This window comes from Gopherus flavomarginatus, chromosome 21 (genome assembly GCF_025201925.1).
Source record: "Gopherus flavomarginatus isolate rGopFla2 chromosome 21, rGopFla2.mat.asm, whole genome shotgun sequence".
Classification (NCBI taxonomy): domain Eukaryota; kingdom Metazoa; phylum Chordata; order Testudines; family Testudinidae; genus Gopherus; species Gopherus flavomarginatus.
The window spans coordinates 1954157-1971362 of record NC_066637.1 but is presented as its reverse complement, the minus strand read 5'-3'; the positions used below and the strand labels follow the sequence as shown (position 1 = coordinate 1971362).

The 17206-nt window shown below is 49.0% G+C and overlaps 1 protein-coding gene and 1 long non-coding RNA gene across 3 annotated transcripts in view; one reads left to right on the top strand and one right to left on the bottom strand.

Annotated features, from left to right (window-relative positions):
• ACOT7 (acyl-CoA thioesterase 7) overlaps positions 1-1576 on the bottom strand; it is a 105621-nt gene extending 104045 nt beyond the window's left edge. The window contains exon 1 of one of the 2 annotated variants that reach the window (XM_050931610.1): positions 1496-1576. In XM_050931610.1, the coding sequence (XP_050787567.1) occupies positions 1496-1548 (53 nt within the window). In that variant the 5' untranslated portion in view covers positions 1549-1576. The remainder of the gene's footprint in view (positions 1-1495) is intronic. The other variant, XM_050931615.1, reaches the window with a different exon arrangement.
• Positions 1-4820, top strand: part of LOC127038749 (uncharacterized) — a 51718-nt gene extending 46898 nt beyond the window's left edge. The window contains exon 2 of the long non-coding RNA XR_007770790.1: positions 4767-4820. This is a non-coding gene — a long non-coding RNA (uncharacterized LOC127038749). The remainder of the gene's footprint in view (positions 1-4766) is intronic.
• The last annotated feature ends 12386 nt before the right edge of the window (positions 4821-17206 follow it).

Sequence of the window (17206 nt, the reverse complement as noted above, 5' to 3'; positions counted from 1 at the left end):
GGAAGTACCTACGCCTTTGCCACACTACTCCATCCTCGACAGTGAGCTAGGCAAGGCATGGTCTCAGCCTGCAGTCTATCTTGATACATTATAGAGAACAGGGTCTACTGAGAACTCTGTGCCCCTGAATCCCATAGTTGCATAACATTTCTCCTAAGACCAGGTATTTGTTATTATTTAAAACTCCTCAGTATCTTGCTAGGTGCTTTACAAACATTGAGAATAGGGCTACAAACATGGATTTATTTAGCTAGACCTCTTAACAGCACAAGGAGATGAAATCCAATGAGTCAGCATAATTTAGGAGAGAGTGGATTACAGCAAGATGTACCAGGGAGTTTCTCAGTTGAATCCTGAGCATAAGTGCATTTAGCTAAAGGCCCCTGAGGAACAGGTGGATTACTATACCCCCAAAGGATGCTGAAACCTCTCACAACCTGTTTTTAAAGCCTAATTATTCCCATGTGCATATTACTAAAGATGCCAGGAGACAGAAGCCAGAGCAATTCAGATAGGTCCAGTTAGCAAACTGGTCTATTGATCTGGCCACCAGGCGGGTTTTCACTGACATCATTCTCTACACATGCATTAGAGGTAGTGACCCCATGATCCCGGCACCACTCCAGTACAACTGAATCTGCTTGTACCATTAGCATTCTGCATTCACCAACACTTCCCATGCCCACCAGCTCGGACTGTGCAAGTGAGAAGTGAGGTGCAGAAAGGTAAACTGACTTTTCTGCAGTCACACAGCACATCACCTGCAGTGTGGCAGGAGCTACAGTCCGATTTCACAGCCACGGCCCCCCTTCGCCACACCCAGCTCCCTTCCACTGGAGGAGGGGCACCGGCCACAGGCCCGCCACAGCCGGGCACAGACACAGCAGACAGGGCCGGCCACAGCAGAGGGTCTCCACAGGCACCAGCGTGGTTCCCAGGGTTTCCGGGGCTGCAGGAGGTTCCTCACCCACAGGTGCCAGCACTTCACCCCCAGGCTGGGCTCACCCCACTGCTGATCCAAGGACCCAGGGCCAAGGGCTGCCCCATGCCCAGCCTGAGCCGCCCAGAGCCCCACACTGAGTGCCCCGGGCCAGGCTCTGAGCCGCTGGGACCACAATTGCAGCAAGGCCCTGCCACAGGGGCTGCAGTTTGGGGGGGAGTGAGTCACCCCTGACCGCCCCCCGCTGGACGCACACACACACAGGGGCATGGGGGGTCGCTCCCCGCTGGACACACACACACGGGGGGGGTCGCCCCCTGGCCTCCCCCCGCTGGATACACAAGGGGGGGGGCACCCCCCGCTGCGCACGGACGCAGGCTGGGGCGGTTCCATCCCCCGCCGGGCTCAGCGCTCGGTTCAGAGGCTCTCAGACCCCCCACTGCTCCCCCGGCCCCGGCCGCCCCCCGCTGCGCACAGGCAGGTGCGGGGGCAGGGCCCCTCCCCCGGCGGCACAGGGAGGCCCGGCCCGGCCCGGCTCGGCCCCCGGCCCGTTACCTGCTCAGCTGGATGGCGGCCGGGCCGGCGCCCGCGGGCCCCCGCGCGGACATGGCGGCGGATCTGGCCCGGAGCTAGGCGCGCCGCGGATGCACTTGCAGCCCGCGGCAATGAATGGGGACGGGGGCGGGGCCAGCGCCGAGGGGCGGAGCCCGATCAGGCCCCGCCCCTGAGCTGCCCCTGTTGGCTCGTAGCGCCCAGTGACCCGCCCGGCTGCCCCGCCCCGCGCAGCGTGAGGTCATGGTGCTGCGTCATCACTGCTCCGTTGTGGCGTCACAACCCCAGGGGGTGATACCCACGTGCTCCTTGCCCGCCCAGTACGTGGCTGGTCCCCACGCGTGAGGCGTGTGCGCCCAGCCCCTGCCCTTTGCCATAGAACGGGCGTAAGGGGCAAAAGTGACACCCATCAGCATGGGGAGCAGGGGAGCCCCCTTCCCTGCCATGGCTTGGACAGGAGACAAGAGTTGGGTTTGGTTTTTTAAGAGCTGTCAGTCAACCGTGAGAGGTAGGATAGCCAAGGAGAGGTTTTATGGGACAGCTAAATTCACTGGCTTCCTATTAAATATTTATATTTAAAAAAAAAAAACAGGAAAGCTCTACAGCACAGTCAGTCAAAGAACATAAAAACGAACCCTGGGTGAAATTCTGCACCCTCTGCTCAGCAACTTTAGAGGAAAGTCAGCAATTTAGGATCCATGATTAGCTCCTTTTAGAATGCAACCTGAACTCTGGAAAGACTGATACCTTCATAGTAACTAGACACCAGACACCCAAACATGGGGCAGGTGGTTTCAGAACACATACAAAGAGATGGGCCTTGCTCTGACTTGCTTAGAGTCCAGCTCTAGAAGTGGTGAGATGAGGGAGAGTAAAGGCTGCCTATGCTGGAAACTCACAATGGTGCCATTCATTTCTCAGGAGTGTGGAAAACCCACCCCTCAACAGACATAGTTAAGCCAACCTAATGTCTGGTGTAGACAGCATTAGGTTGATAAAAAGGAGGTAGATTAACTACAGGCAGAGCAGAACTCCTACTGTCATTAGAGCAAGTGTCTATATTGAAGTGCTACAGCAGTGCAGCTGCAGCCATGCCATTGTAGGGTTTTACATGCAAACACAGCCTAACCACCAGGGGAAGGGATGAGAAGGAGGCATCATCATAAGGACCCACCATTATACTGTTAAAGCAGCAAAGAGTCCTGTGGCATCTTATACACTAACAGATGTATTGGAGCATGAGCTTTCATAGGTGAATACCCACTTCGGCGGATGCTCCAATACATCTGTTAGTGTATAAGGTGCCCCAGGACTCTGCTGCTTTTACAGATTCAGACTAACACAGCTGCCCCTCTGATACATTATACTTCTGTGATTCATGGAGCTCTTGATCATTCCATTACAGATAATGTTTTAATGGTAAATTGCCTCATGTAGCAACGCAACATCAGTTCCCACACAGGGTGTCTATCTAATCAATTTATCTGTCTCTTGAGCCACTCCATCAAAGGCAGCTATTGAGGGTGATTGTAACATGACTTCTAGGTAGCAGTGTCCTTTGGCAGCCCTGCCTCTCCCCCCATAAAGCCCAAATGTGGAACAAAGACCCAAACTGAGGGGGATGCAGAAAATTCTTCATGCAGGAGTGTGAAGATGGTGTAGGATTCTTTCCTGGGGTGTAAGTAGCTCCCACCCATTAGTCTTTCTATCTGATGTAAAACATGTCAGCAAAAAAAGTGAAGGGAGAGTAGATCTGTAGGCTTGGCTACACTCAAAACTTCAAATCGCTGCCGCGGCAGCACTTCGAAGTGTGGGTGTGGTCGCGGCGCCAGCGCTGGGAGAGAGCTCTCCCAGCACTGCACATACTCCACATCCTCATGGGGATTAGCTTGCAGCACTGGGAGCTGTGCACTGTTTACACTGGTGCTTTACAGCACTGTATCTTGCAGCGCTCAGGGGGGTGTTTTTTTCCACACCCCTGAGCGAGAAAGTTGCAATGCTGTAAAGCGCCAGTGTAGCCAAGGGCTGTGTCACACCTGGGTGGCTAGAACTGCACCAAATAACATGAGAGGCAGGACTGCAGTAAAACAATTTACAACTTCAGGAGATTAGAAAATTTTCACTGAACCAGGTTTTCAGACAAAATTTCTTCAACAAACCTAGTTTTGCTTGTGTAAATGTCTCCCTGTCCATGACATTTCCTACCAAACAGAAATTCCAAGTTTTGACCAACTCCATTACTAACACAAAATCGTCATTCTTAGAGGGAATGAAAGTTCTAGCCCTGCTCGCCTCCCCACCACTGAAAGGGTGGCAGTCACTAGTCATTTTTCAGCCTGTGTGGAGTGCAGGGACTGTGTGCATGCTACTTCAGGTGATACAGTCCAACAGAGACACCTAGAGTTGGATCTCATACCTGTGTGAAATATCACAGCTGCCATCTGAACTGCGTGACCTGTGCTCCCAGGATACAGAGTGATCCCATCAGGGTGAAGCACAATGCTCGGGTTCCAAGAACAAGAAATACAAAGTGAATGACTCACTCTGGGTATTAAATTCCTGCCACTCCAAGTTCCTCAGTTTTTTCAGGAAAGTCACTATACAGCTTGGGACTGCTCTTCTTGGGATTAACTTTTCAGATCAGTAGTCAAACACTAACAAGCTGCTTCTGTCTTTTCTTGGAACATAGCAATACGACCCACCTGACTAGAACCAAGAGTAGGAGTTTAATGTTCTTAATTGTCTGTCAGACAAAGACCACTACTACAGAGGAATTCCAAATTGAAAGTAATTAATTGCTTCTTGGTGTCGAGCTGACCTATTGTTTGAAAACTGGTGTCAGTTATGAAATGACAACTAGGAGCAATAGCTTAGATACTCCATTGACTTTAATGGGGTTATTCCAATTTCTCACCAGTGTAAGAGCAGATTCTGTCCCTAAGTGCACTTGACGCTGAATTGTCATTGTTGAAAGTGATTGAAATTTGATTTCAAACTCAGAGATAACAAGTCTACATGGCAACTCACATTCCTGCTAAGCATTCCTGCCCAAGGCCTAAATGTTTAGAGACTCATACTCCAATCCATAACACAAGCAGCTCTATAGGAATTCAGCATCAGGACACAGGTGGTACAGGTGAAGACCAGAAGAAAGATTGTGTTTATATTTTCAGAATGATAACTGACCCTTGCTGGAAAGCAATGTGAAGGACAGTATTATGCTGCTCTCCAGATCCTCAGACTGGCTGAATCCAGTATGATATCTTGTACATAGCCACAAAAAAAAAAAAAAAAAAAAAAAAAAAAAAAAAAAAAAAGGAGACCAAAATAGTCATTTTTCCAGAGTTGTAGTTTATATTACAATACCAGTAGCATCGGCATTAGTTAATGGCCAATTCCGCAAGCCTGGCTAAGTCTGGGTAATGATCACTCTTACAAGTGAGCTGTTCCAGTGACATCAGTGCAACTAAGTGCCACTCACAGTGACTAACTGTTGCAGAAATAGGCCAGAAGGTGACTGAACAGAACAGATTTTTAGATAAATAATTAAATGGATATTTCCATCTAATGCTAAACGTCTCCTTCCAAATGTTGCTGGGATCTCTCCCTTTCTGCTCGGCTCACTCACATTAGACTATGAAATGACTGACACCATTCCCTCCTTCTTTTCTACATCTCCGGGGGCTTGGTTCACCGCTATGTTACTCCAGTTGTACGCCACTGGAGTTACATTGGTGTAACAGCAGTGAACCAGGCCTTTCAGTTAGAACATTTTACTTCTGTCTAACAAGTATGATCCCTGGGCAGAAGAGAGACCAGGCTGTATGATTATTGTTAGCAGCTAGTTTATGAGTACTTGCTCTCTGCAACTCACTTGCACCTCCCTGGCACAAGGTTAGCTTTCTCGTGCTATGCTGTATCCTCTGCAGCAGCAGCAGCAATGACTTGGCAATCTGTCTCCATCTTGTGTTAAAATTGAACTTCTCTTCCATGTCTATTTGTGGATTGTTCTCTGCCTCATCTTTTATTTAAGGACAAAGTGGTTCTTGAATCTTCAAAAATGCCAATTTTTTACTGATTTGTGGTTGGTCTGACTTCATTTGTATTAGGATGACCAGACAGCAAGTGTGAAAATTGGGACAGGGAGTAGGGTGTAATAGGACCCTATATAAGACAAAGCCCCAAATATCAGGGCTGTCCCTATAAAATCAGGACTATCTGGTCACCCTAATTTGCATGTTTGCATTTTATTTAAGACTCTAAGAACATCAGTGGAAAGATCCATGGGAAAGGGGCAGAATCTACACCCCTCACAGTATCTGTCTACATGCCTGTCTAGCTTACTGCTCTGCACTGCTGCCTATCAGCACAGTATTTCAGTGCCTTCCGGGGAAAGGGACAGTTAAGTCCATGGAGTCTGACACTTCTCACCTTTGGGGTAAAAGCTCTGCCTGGGGGAGGTTTCATGGTTTTGATTCTGTACATTTTATTCATGTGCCCCCCAAACCCCAGCCAATCCCCAAAAAGTACAGGGGGGGTCTTCCTCTCACTTACTGTTTCAGCTGAATGCCAGGAATCACCCTGGGGTCTCAGCATGTCAGTCTGTTCCCAACCCTGGAAAGGGCAGAAGCAAAGAATTAATGTGCTTAGTAACACAGCTCCACAGATGGACTAGGCATTGGCCTAACTTCATTCAGAAAAATCAAGTTGCCTGAAGCAGAGAGTGTGAAAAGCTTCTGGGATTCATAGTGGCACAGGAAACTGGCAGCCTTTGTGAAATGAGTCAGTGGTCTCAGCGCACTTCTTATGGGCAGCTGCCCAGAACAGTAAAAACCTATTACCACAGGCCTCTTCACATGTTAGCAAGAGACACTGACTAAAACGCTGTGGGAAGAAAGGAAGCAGCTGCCTCTCCAGAGCTCTGGCATGGCTCCTGGGAGCCACCAGCAGGAATTATGGCTCCAAAGTCTAGTATTCCTCAGAGGGCCTCCAGCCCCAGTCCCTCAGTGCTCTTGTCTAGGGTGCCTGTGGGGGCTCAAGGCAGGATCTTGCCCTTTGTTAGGTAGATACTGAGCTAAGCTAGAAGGATAATCATAACACACGAGAAGTAGGAAAGGCCCGTGTAAATAGGAGGTATTGTCAGAGTGAAGAGATTGACTATCTGGCTTGGAAATGGCAAGAATGAAACAAATCTGCACTGGAGAGCAGGGCTGATTGGGGGCAGGGCACAGTACAAATTACTGGGGCCTGGAAGGGAGTCCGGCTTCATCAGTCCTGTTTAGCTGGTCTGCCCTTGCTGGGGGTCCCAAAAATTTTTTTTCACTGGGGCCTGAACCCACTCTCAGTGGCCCTGTTGGAGAGGCAGGAGGGAAATCTCCCAAGTCAGCAGCTGTAGGGAATCTCCAGGGGCATCTTAAAAGGCTAACTAGTTTGATCAGTGACTGGAGACAGGTACTGTGTATTCTGGTTAATTGCCAGGCAATCTCAGTCTTGCATCAGGAAGGAACTGTAGGCTGTCCTGTGAAATTAAGTATGTATATGGACCCTGATAAAGTGTTGGATGGAAGTGGAGGTCCTGTATCTGCTTCTCAGCAGCTACTGGGATTCATTGAGTGGTGCTGCGGTTGTGGGGAGGTCTTCAACACCCAAGCTCCAGGAGGAGAGGAGATGGGTATTTTTAGAAGCCCCTCCTTTGGGAGGGGACTCTCAACAATGCATGTTTCAGGGATCAATCTGAAAAGCTGCTGGTTTTTCTTGACTTGATAGAACGTGCATTCACACTAACCCATCTCACCCAAGTGTTCAGGGCACCCTAGCATTGTGTCTTCATCAGAATGAATCATAATGCAGTAGGATAAAATACACCTATCTATGCTGAAGTCATCTGAAGAAGAGTGTGGTATTTCTAGGCAGCATACCAAGGAATCAGATATGTGGGCAACACACAAAGATATTTTGTACTTAGGTGCACCCCAACATAGGGGACTTTGAATGCAATCCCATTTGTGATTAAAGCAAAACAGCTTAAGAATTAGAGAAATTAAATGCCAAAACTCCCCTTGAGCTGGGGGTGGTGAGGGAGGGAAGGTCCAGAAATAGAAAGGTAAAGTTTCCAGCAAAGTTATGGGAGATGTGTCCCATATGGCATGTGTTTTACTGGGGAGCTGTAGAACAAACAGTAAAACATGAAGTACATTCATTTTTTAGAAAACAAGAGTCCTGAGGAGAATTGTTATATGCAAAGCCTGGGTGAGTGAACATACTGAACTTTCCTCTGGGCTTCACAAGGAGATTTACAGATGTAAACAAAATAGGAAAAAGTAAGTGAGTTTCAGTGCAATATGGTGCATTTAACCACATGTGAATAAAGGGACTCTGCTAAGTCTGCAACCTTACACACGAAGTTTTATTCTGTCATGTCTTTCTGTTAAACATCTACAGGGAACGCATGAGCAGTGCTAATTTGCTGTAAAACATTCCACATAAGATGGAACCTGAAAAGTACATTTACAGTCCCACTGCAAACCAATGTAATTGAGACAACCTGAAATACAATTTCTCCTAAAACTAAAAGAGCCTCCACAGTGCGTGCTTGCAAAGGAACATGGCAAGTTCTGCAACCTGCTGAACCTTGGAAGTGCCACATCTACTGTACTGTGAGTCATGTATCAAAACTAAATAGCCAGGAGCTCTGGCAGATAATTGTTCTCTACAAATTGCCAGATCTCTCTTCTGGCTGGATCACTCAAGGAGAAATTTGCCCACTGGTTCCACCTGTTTTACCAGACGAGGCCAGCTCTTGTCCTGATTGACAACACCTAGGTGCATGCTAACCAGCAAGCCGCCAAATCCACTGTGACTGTCTGGACACGCAGACTTGCTCTTACAAATTTTCCTCCTACAGGGAATGAAATGGCACCATCCAATCCTTTTAAGGAATTTACCAGTCTTATTACATTTCATTGCTTATCAGACCATTCTTGGCAGGGCACACACTTACAATCAACCCCAGATTGTCAAGCCCTTGTGGCCAAAGGGATTTGGCCCAGATCACATAGTAATTACCAGAGCCAAGAACCCCACCCAGGAGTCCTGATTCCCAACTCTAGCCCCTGCTTTAATCACATTCTATCCCTAGGTTATAATGCACTAGCACTTAGAAGAAAGCCTCACTTTTCCTAAAAAAAACAAAAAACAAACACGAAACACCACACTTACTGTTGCTGTCACTGTTTCAGTGCCACAACTGGCATCAGTGATGGCAGTGCTGGTGCAGACATGGTTCCTGCAGGCAGTTTTACCACCATGCTCAGGGAGGTAAAAATGCTGGCATCTGATCTATACTAGGGCTCCTTCTATTGCTATTCCGGTGGAGCAGAATTGGTGGCAGCAAAAGAGAGAGGCAAGAGGGAGGAAAGCTAGTCTAGATAAGGCCAAAGAGTCATTTAACTGCCAGCTAACAAAAACAGGCTCAAGAATGAGGCAAGCACAAAAGGAAAAGCAATCCGTGTAATCGAGGTTCTGGAGGGACCAGATCCTTGGGGATCATTGCACCATCAGTGCACACACTGCTTATCAAAGAAACATCACAGACCTTGACCTTCTCCAAAACACCATTAGCAGACCTGGCTTTATCTGCCTTACAGGATTCACTCTAGCTACAGAGAAACTAGGCAGCTGCCTAGGCAGGCATATTGTCTTGGGCAGCCTCTGACTGCATGACTGGTAGAAGAGACCATTATTGAGACTTTCAAGGTGGTCAATGAAAGTTCTGGCCTACTCACCTTGACAGTGTCTCCCTGTGACTCATTCACACCTAGAAATCATTGTTAAAATGAAATGCAAACGTAAGGCTCATTCTAATTTTCCCACATCTTGCCTTGCATTAGCTGAGCAGAGGTGAGTTGTAATTATAAAGTTTGAGTGCCCTTAGGGCAAGCTGACATAGGCTTCGTGCTCCAACTCATTGCAGTTTGAACTCCTGGAGGGAATCTCATTTGTTAAAGCTCTTTGCATTGAGTTTCAGATGCATTAATGGATTATGAAAGAGACACCAGACCGAAACTGTGATCCCAGCTCCACCCGCAGGCTCAGGAAGATGCTTTCAAGCTGCAGGGGTTATGCAGGGAAAGGGTATGATGCTCATTATGGGAGTTCTCCTGGCAGGAGATTTCCGGGTCAGCCTCCAACTTTGTTCCTTTGAACTCCACATTTTTTGTTTGTTGTTTTTTTTTTTAAAGTTCCTTTACCCCATGGCAGGAGCTGGGAACCCACTGATTTTCCTCCCCACACTTCAGGACAATATGGAAAAGGCTCTGGCTTAGCAATGGGAAAAGTTCAGACTACTCTGGATAAACACCCAAAAATTGCAGCACTTCTCTGAACTTTAGCTAAACTTCTCTAGAGTCGGCTTGGGGCTGGAGGACTCCAGAGCTTAGGTTTTGTCTGGAGATTTCTGCCACTTCCATTTCTGGTTCAGCTGGAAACTAGCAGAGAAAACATCCCAGAATTTCAGACCCATGACCAAGACTTAAGCTCAGGTTTGGGGGAGGAGTAGCCATTTTTCCTGACACACCTGTTCTCCTGCCCCTAGATCACAGGGATCATATGGGGATTGGGACTCGACCTCTCTGCATATCAACCCAATCCCCTTTCAACAAAAAGCCTGCAGGAGGGGAGAGAAATCCCTGTGATGCTCCCTAGATCCTTCCCCCATGGGGGAGGGAGGAAGGTTCCTATCTCCTGTGGAACAAGCAAGGGCTTCCATTCCCCAGAACCAGGGGAGCATAGGAATCCTTGGGGACCCAGGCTGTCAGCATGGGGACCCCAAAGCCCTTCCAGCTTCCTGGAAGTGCAGCTCCATATTGCTAAGGAACTCCCCTGCTCATTGCTCTGCAGGAAGCCACCCCACAGCAACCACAGGCTATGTCAGTATTTCAGCAGCCACTGCTGCTCACTAGGCAGGGCGCTGGGTGGAGGGACACATACATCCCTCGGCCGACTGCCAGCTCATCTCCACACACAGATCCCTGGACACACATAGCACCCCCAGGAGTCTGGTCACAGACAGGCCATGCTGTGGTAGCAGCTGACTCCCCTGGCCCCAAGAGTGGATCCCAGTGCTGCAGGGACAGTCACCTCCCAGGTGTTCACAGACTTGCTGGGAGGCTCTCGCTCTGTAGCCCTTCCAGGGAGCAGTAGCTGCAGTATCTGAAGCCAGGCTCAGCCGTCTCTGCAGCACATTGAATCCACACCATGCAGAGTGGGCAGGTCCCTGTAGGGCAGGGTGCTGGGCTGGATATGCCCAGCACGCAGAGACACTCACTTTCCAGCCAGTGCTGCTGTTGTGTGTTACAATAGGACCGAGAAGCCCCCCCAACCCCAAAGTACAGACACATGGAAAGAGGCAAGCTCCATGCTGAGGCACTTACAGTCTGCATAGTGCTTCACAGGCCTGCATCACATGGGCTCTGCAGTGGATGCTAGATCAGATGGAAGCTGGGGACCCAGCTGCCAGATCCCTGTCTGACAAGCAGCTCTGGTGCAGCATTGCCACAGTCTCATGGTGTTTGTGTGCGGTAGGAGCTAGCCCGTGACATTGCTTTGCCCTAGTGCTGCCAAGTGCAGCTCTCACCTGTAGCTTCCTGCAGGAGCCTGGCTGAAGCGAGACAAGCACACCTAGACACGTGTGTGTGTCTGGGCCAAGTCACCTCACTCCTTTCCCACGCTTCTGAGGCTCTTATTGAAAGTCTTGTTACCAATCCCTGCGGTGCCTGAGGCGTGGCCCGGAACCCTGGAAATGTCGAGCGAAACTGCTTACTCCCTGGGAGCCACTGTGGGTGGCTGAGCTGCCTCTCTCTGTGCTGCAAGTCTGGGCAGCTCTCTGGAGCCCTGCAGCACTCAGAGCGCTGCTGCCACCCAGGAGATCCCCAGCCAGAGACAGACTCGGTGACAGAGACAGACACACAGACAGATACTCATGCTCACAGGCACGCAGATAGACAGGCCCATCTTTTACAGAGACAGAGACAGCCCCAGTGCAGACAGGAAAGTTCTGGTTTGTCTTTACATTTTTCAGAGCTGTAGGAAAAGAGAGGGTTGGAGTCCTCAGTATATGGAGGATTCCCACTGTCAGAGTGCAGACTCCACCCACATTCAGTCCAGGTGCAAGTGGGTGCAGCATCATGGATATTGATTAGATGTCTGCAATCCCACTGCCCCAGGATGCCATAGCCGAATGGAAGTGGGGTAGGCTGTAGCCACATACACAGGTCCCGTTCCTTTTCAATGGAAGTCTCGCATGTGGACTGAGTGCACCCCATGGGATTGCAGAGATGATTATACCCAGTGACGGACAGAGGGATTGTAGAGCTTATCAAATGAATATAGGGTCAAATTCTGTTCTGGGTTACAATAGGGTGAATTCAGAGTATCCCCACTGAAGGCAGTAAGATTCTGAGATAGAACTTAGAGCAGAATCTGCCCAGTTATCCCCAGTAATGAGCTATCTACACATCTTATGCACACCTAAAGGAACTCGTATTTTGACCTCTCCCTCCCTTTGCCAGAGTCAGACTAACAGGTGCAAACACGCAGTGCATCTGAATTTGGCAGGCAGCACTTCAGAGAAGTTTCACTTGTACATTCCTTTATTCCTGCACAATCTGTTTCACCTTCTGGATCATTTGTGCAGGAAGATAAATATCCCAAAAAGTCTTCGGATTAGGTGATTGTGGGCCCCAGGCCAGCCCTTCTGCCTGCTGTCCCACCTCCCCTCCCCCCAGCACTCCAGCCAGGGAAATGGGTCAGGGCATGGGGGCTTCCTCTGCCCAACACTCCTGCCAGGGAGTGGGGGCTTGCTATGCTCAGCCCACCTGGAGCTCATGCTGGTGAGCAGGGTTGGAGGCTTCCCCCACTCCCTAGCAGGAGCTCCAGGCAGAGTGGGTTGGGGGGACCACCCATTTTTCTGGAGGCCCCAGGGATGGGCCCCAGTGGCTAATCTGCCACTGGCAGGAGAGAACTGAACAGGAGAAACCCAGTGACTGTCCAACAGGGAGGAGTGCGGGTGCATTGCTGTTGACATGTGGTGTGTGGAACAGAACTTATGTTCTATATTCCCGCAATATAGTCCTTCAGTACAGAGCCCACATCACAATATCCTCTCAAGGGATGCAAAGAAGTCCTGAGCTAGGAGCGGGACTTGGTGACCTCCTTTGCTGTGTGTCCCCCGAAAGGCTCATCACAGGAACAAACCTGTGGAAAAAGCTGGATTTGCTTTGGATGCTGGGTAAAACGCAGGAGCCAGAAAAACAATAAGGCTAAAATATTCTTGCACAAACAGCCGCTCCCTGGCTTTCAGGGGAATATTTCAGATTCCCTGGGAGAGGCTGAACATCCAGCTGGGAACACCAGCCATGTCCCACAGGTCACAGCTCCAGGCAGAGCTGCCATGCCTGCTGGTCCAGGCAGTGCGTTGGGCACTGCCCTGCTGTACTGATTTAGCTGGGGTTGACTAGATACCTCCCGAGGTCCCTCCTAACCCTGAGATTCTATAGGGCTCTTGGGCTGACAGAATAAATGGGCTTTGTGGCCTTGCTCCAAATAACTGGCAGCATTCTAGACACAGGTGACTCTGGGCTTGGTTGTCAGCGATGTGGCAGAAATGCCTGCAACCCCCAGCACATGGCTGGGGCTGACCTCTCTCCTCAGGGGCTTTGTATCAGCAGAGGAAGTGACTCTCCCCATTTCTGGGGAGTAATTGGTCTTGTGCTCTGATGATGAAAGTTACTTGGCCTTCAGCTCCATGCCTTGTAACGCTACCAGAGGTGTCCAGTGGTGGCCTCTCCCAGCCATGTCTCATTGATAATTAAGGGTTTCCATTGTCTGCAGAAACACCCTGCACTGAACAAAACCTTTCAGCTAATGAGTCTGAACCCCTACTAGCATTTCATTGTCAGAAATGATGCAGCTCCAACAGCAGCAACAGAAGCACTGTCAGGCTTAGGGAAGATGGGCTAAAGTTTCCCACCATTGCTCCCCTGGCTCAGCTCTGCAGGTGTCTGTAAGTGCCTGGGGCCTGGCTCTCAAAAGTGCCAAGCACCCACCTGCAGTTCCTCGCAGAGTCAGCTGGAGTTTTGCATACCCAACCCCCCTGAAAAATCAGGTTCAGATAGAAGTGATCCTGAGCATAGCATTATCATTGCCAGCAGCAGCTAGTGTCTGGTCTGCACTAAGGCCTCCAAGATTGCTAGCACTGGTGGAAGCAACAGGGGGAATTTTTTGCAGAATTTCTTGAGTAGACAAGGCTAAGATACAAACACTCTGAACAGACAGACAAGGAACCAGAGTTCAATCTGGTAAAATACAGAGGTATTAACTTTCTCCTGCAGGGCTTCTCTCCTCCCCTCCTCCTGTTTGTCTTAGGTTGAGCAATGGCTTTGCAGCAGGTCCTGGTTTTCAGGAATGGGTGGAAGTGATGAGAACCACCAGTAATTAAGTTAAGCTGTAGTTGACTGACCTGTAGGTGCTCAGATTTTCCCAAGGGTTAGTGAATGGGAGCTAAAGGATGGGGGTTCCCAGTGCTCTGGTCATGCTTTTTGGGGAGCAGGGGTGCTTGGAATTTACAGGTGAAAATCTGCAAAGGGAATGATTGGCATGTTCTCTGTTCCATCCTTCTCCCCCTACCACAGCTGCTTGCAGGAAAGTAGGTCAGTCACCTGTCCTAAGAACGATGGCATACAGGGAGAGGTACAGACAGGAAGCTAGCACAGGAGAGCTGTGCTCCTCTGACCATTTCAGATTTGAGGGTCTAGTTCACTCCTGGGCTGGCAGAGCCTGGTGTTTCTGAGGAAGAAACCTTGGGGTAGGGAGGACAAGTTTAGCATCACTCTGCTATGAGACTGCTGGCTGATCTACCGTACAATGGGCTCTGGCCAGCCTGTCACAACTGGCAGGAAGATGGTCTGGTGCAGGCCCTGGGATGGATGTGGCGAGAGAGGATGTAACCTGAAGAGGAAGAGAAATGCAGGGACCAGTGGCCATGCATGGAGTGACTGGGTGACTCCTGAGCTCCTGCACACCTAGAAAACCCTTGCACTCCAGTACAGCACTTGGGATCATTGGCACCATTCTGAGTATTCACATTAGAAGCATAGAATCCCAGGCTTGGAAGAGACCTCAGGAGGTCATCTAGTCCTCCTTGGGGGTGGGAAGATGCTCAGTGGTTTGAGCATGGTCCTGCTAAACCCAGGGTTGTGAGTTCAATCCTTGAAGGGGCCACCTAGGGATCTGGGGCAAAAATCAGTACTTGGTCCTGCTAGTGAAGGCAAGGGGCTGGACTCAATGACCCTTCATGGTCCCTTCCAGTTCTAGGAGATAGGTACATCTCCATTAATTATTATTATTAGTCCAACCCCCTGCTCAGAGCAGGACCAATCCCCAACTAAATCATCCCAGCCAGGGCTTTGTCAAGTCTGACCTTAAAAACCTCTAAGGAAGGAAATTCCATCACCTCTCTAGGGAACCCATTCCAGTGCCTCACCACCCTCCTAGAGAAAAAGTTTGTCCTAATATCCAACCTAAACCTTGAGACCATTACTCTTTGTTCTATCATCTGCCACCACTGAGAACAGTCTAGATACATCCTCTTTGCAACCCCCTTTCAGGGAGCTGAAAGCAGCTATCAAATCCCACCTCATTCTTCTTTTCTGCAAACTAAACAATCCCAGTTCCCTCAGCCTCTCCTCATGTGCTCCAGCCACCTAATCATTTTTGTTGCCCTCCACTGGACTCTTTCCAATTTTTCCACATCCTTCTTATAGCGTGGGGCTCAAAAACAGAGCACAGTATCCAGATGAGGCCTCATCAATGTCAAATAGAGGGAGACTCACCAACAGTCTGCTCAGAGTAATAGTTGTGATGCTGGCAGACCAGGTGCCAGCTCATGCCAAGTCCTGCCTCAGGGGAACCCTGACAAATACCTGGCTGGAATCAGTCTGGCTCACCTATGGTAGCATTTTTAAAGTAGGTGTTAGAATTATAAGAATGAGTTTAGACTTCATGGAGTGCTTGTGAGTTGCTGCCTACATTAATCTCACTTGTAACATCTTTATCCCATGTTGTAAGGCAATATCTGAGCCTTTGCATTGCAGCTGTAAATCACCAGACAGGAGAGAGATGTTAACACCTTCAGCTTTTCACACTAGTTATGTCTGGCCTGACAAGACAGGCCCTTGGCACCACATGGACTAGAGTGGAAAATTAGAGACTTCATTGTTCACTTCCTCCCTCTCCCACAGGAAGAGGAATCTTGCAAGTGAATTCCTCCCATCAGCTGAGTTGGCAGCTTGAAGCAGAAGGTGGGGGGAGGGAATAAAAACCCATCACAAGAAGGAACTGGATCTTTATGCTGCTTGGGCTCTGTGGGGGGCAAGGACTAAGCCAAAGTTCCAGTGCTTAGCCTGGGTTAGCCATAAAGGCCACAAAGAACTTGCTTGTTACAGAAGCTTCTATTTCTTTTTGAAACAGAAGATTGTGTTTCTACACATTTACCTGCTTTAACCCTGTAAATAACTGTTTCCTTTTCCTATATGATAAATCCTGATAGCTTTTAGAGAATCCTACCATCAGCTGTGAGATCTAAAGTGCAATTGACCTGGGGTAAGTGACTAGTGCTTTGAGACTGGGAGTAACCTGAGTTATTGCTGTAAGCCTTGGTGTAAGGGACCTTCTAGCACAAAAATTAGTCCAGGTGGCAAGACAGACCAGAGTACCTAAGGGGACTGTCTGACTCATGGTTAGGCTGTTTTGGAGCCTGAAGAGTTTATGCTTGATAATTGGTTGGTGAACTCTAAGTACAGAACTAACCACTAATTTGGTGTTTGTTGCCTGGTTCTTAACAGTCTGCCCTTGGGTTGGTATTCATGCTCTTGAATCACTGCAGGGCAGCTTGACAGTAGTACAAGCCATTTACCAGTAGAAAGCAATGATCAGCAATCCTTCATCGGGTAAAGAAATGTGATGATCAGAGAACATGCAAAGCTTCTGAGAATGATAAATTCTTAACCAAGTGCTAATTCACATTAGAACCATTTACCTGTGTCTGGCAAGTGGGCTGTGTCCTCTAACACTAGACAGCACTTTTTGCTTCAAGGCTTTTACAAACATTAATTAACCCTCAACACTGCTGGGAGGCAGGCAAGTCTCCTCTTTCTCCTTTTACTGAGGCAGAGCCATTAAGTGATTAGCCCAACACCAGAGAGGGAATCAGTGTCAGAGCTAGGGTTAGAACTCCCCTGTTAGATCTCCCCTGTTGCTGGCTCCCAGACGTGAATGAGGAGTTTACAGCCCATCAGTAAGGAAGCTCAGCAGCAACTTGCTGTGTGGGCTGGATTTTTCTCCACAGCATGGATACGTAAGCGCCTTTGTTATTTTCTGACTGATTTGCTCCTGGCCTGTACTCAGTCTAAAAAAGCTCTGCACCTCCTGTGTGCCCAGAATGGGGGTTATCTTCAGGCAGGCAGATTGTTTGGAGCAATTAATTGTTGGGTGTGGCTGACAGCAGCCTACAGGAGGATCTCTCTGCATTTCCCATCAGCTGTTCAAATACCTGTCTAGTGGGCAAGCAAGTTCAGAGATGCCTATAGGGGAATTCTCCTGTGTCTGGGTCACTTTCTCAAGCTCTGCAAAGATGTGTTTCTAGGATGCGAATGCTCT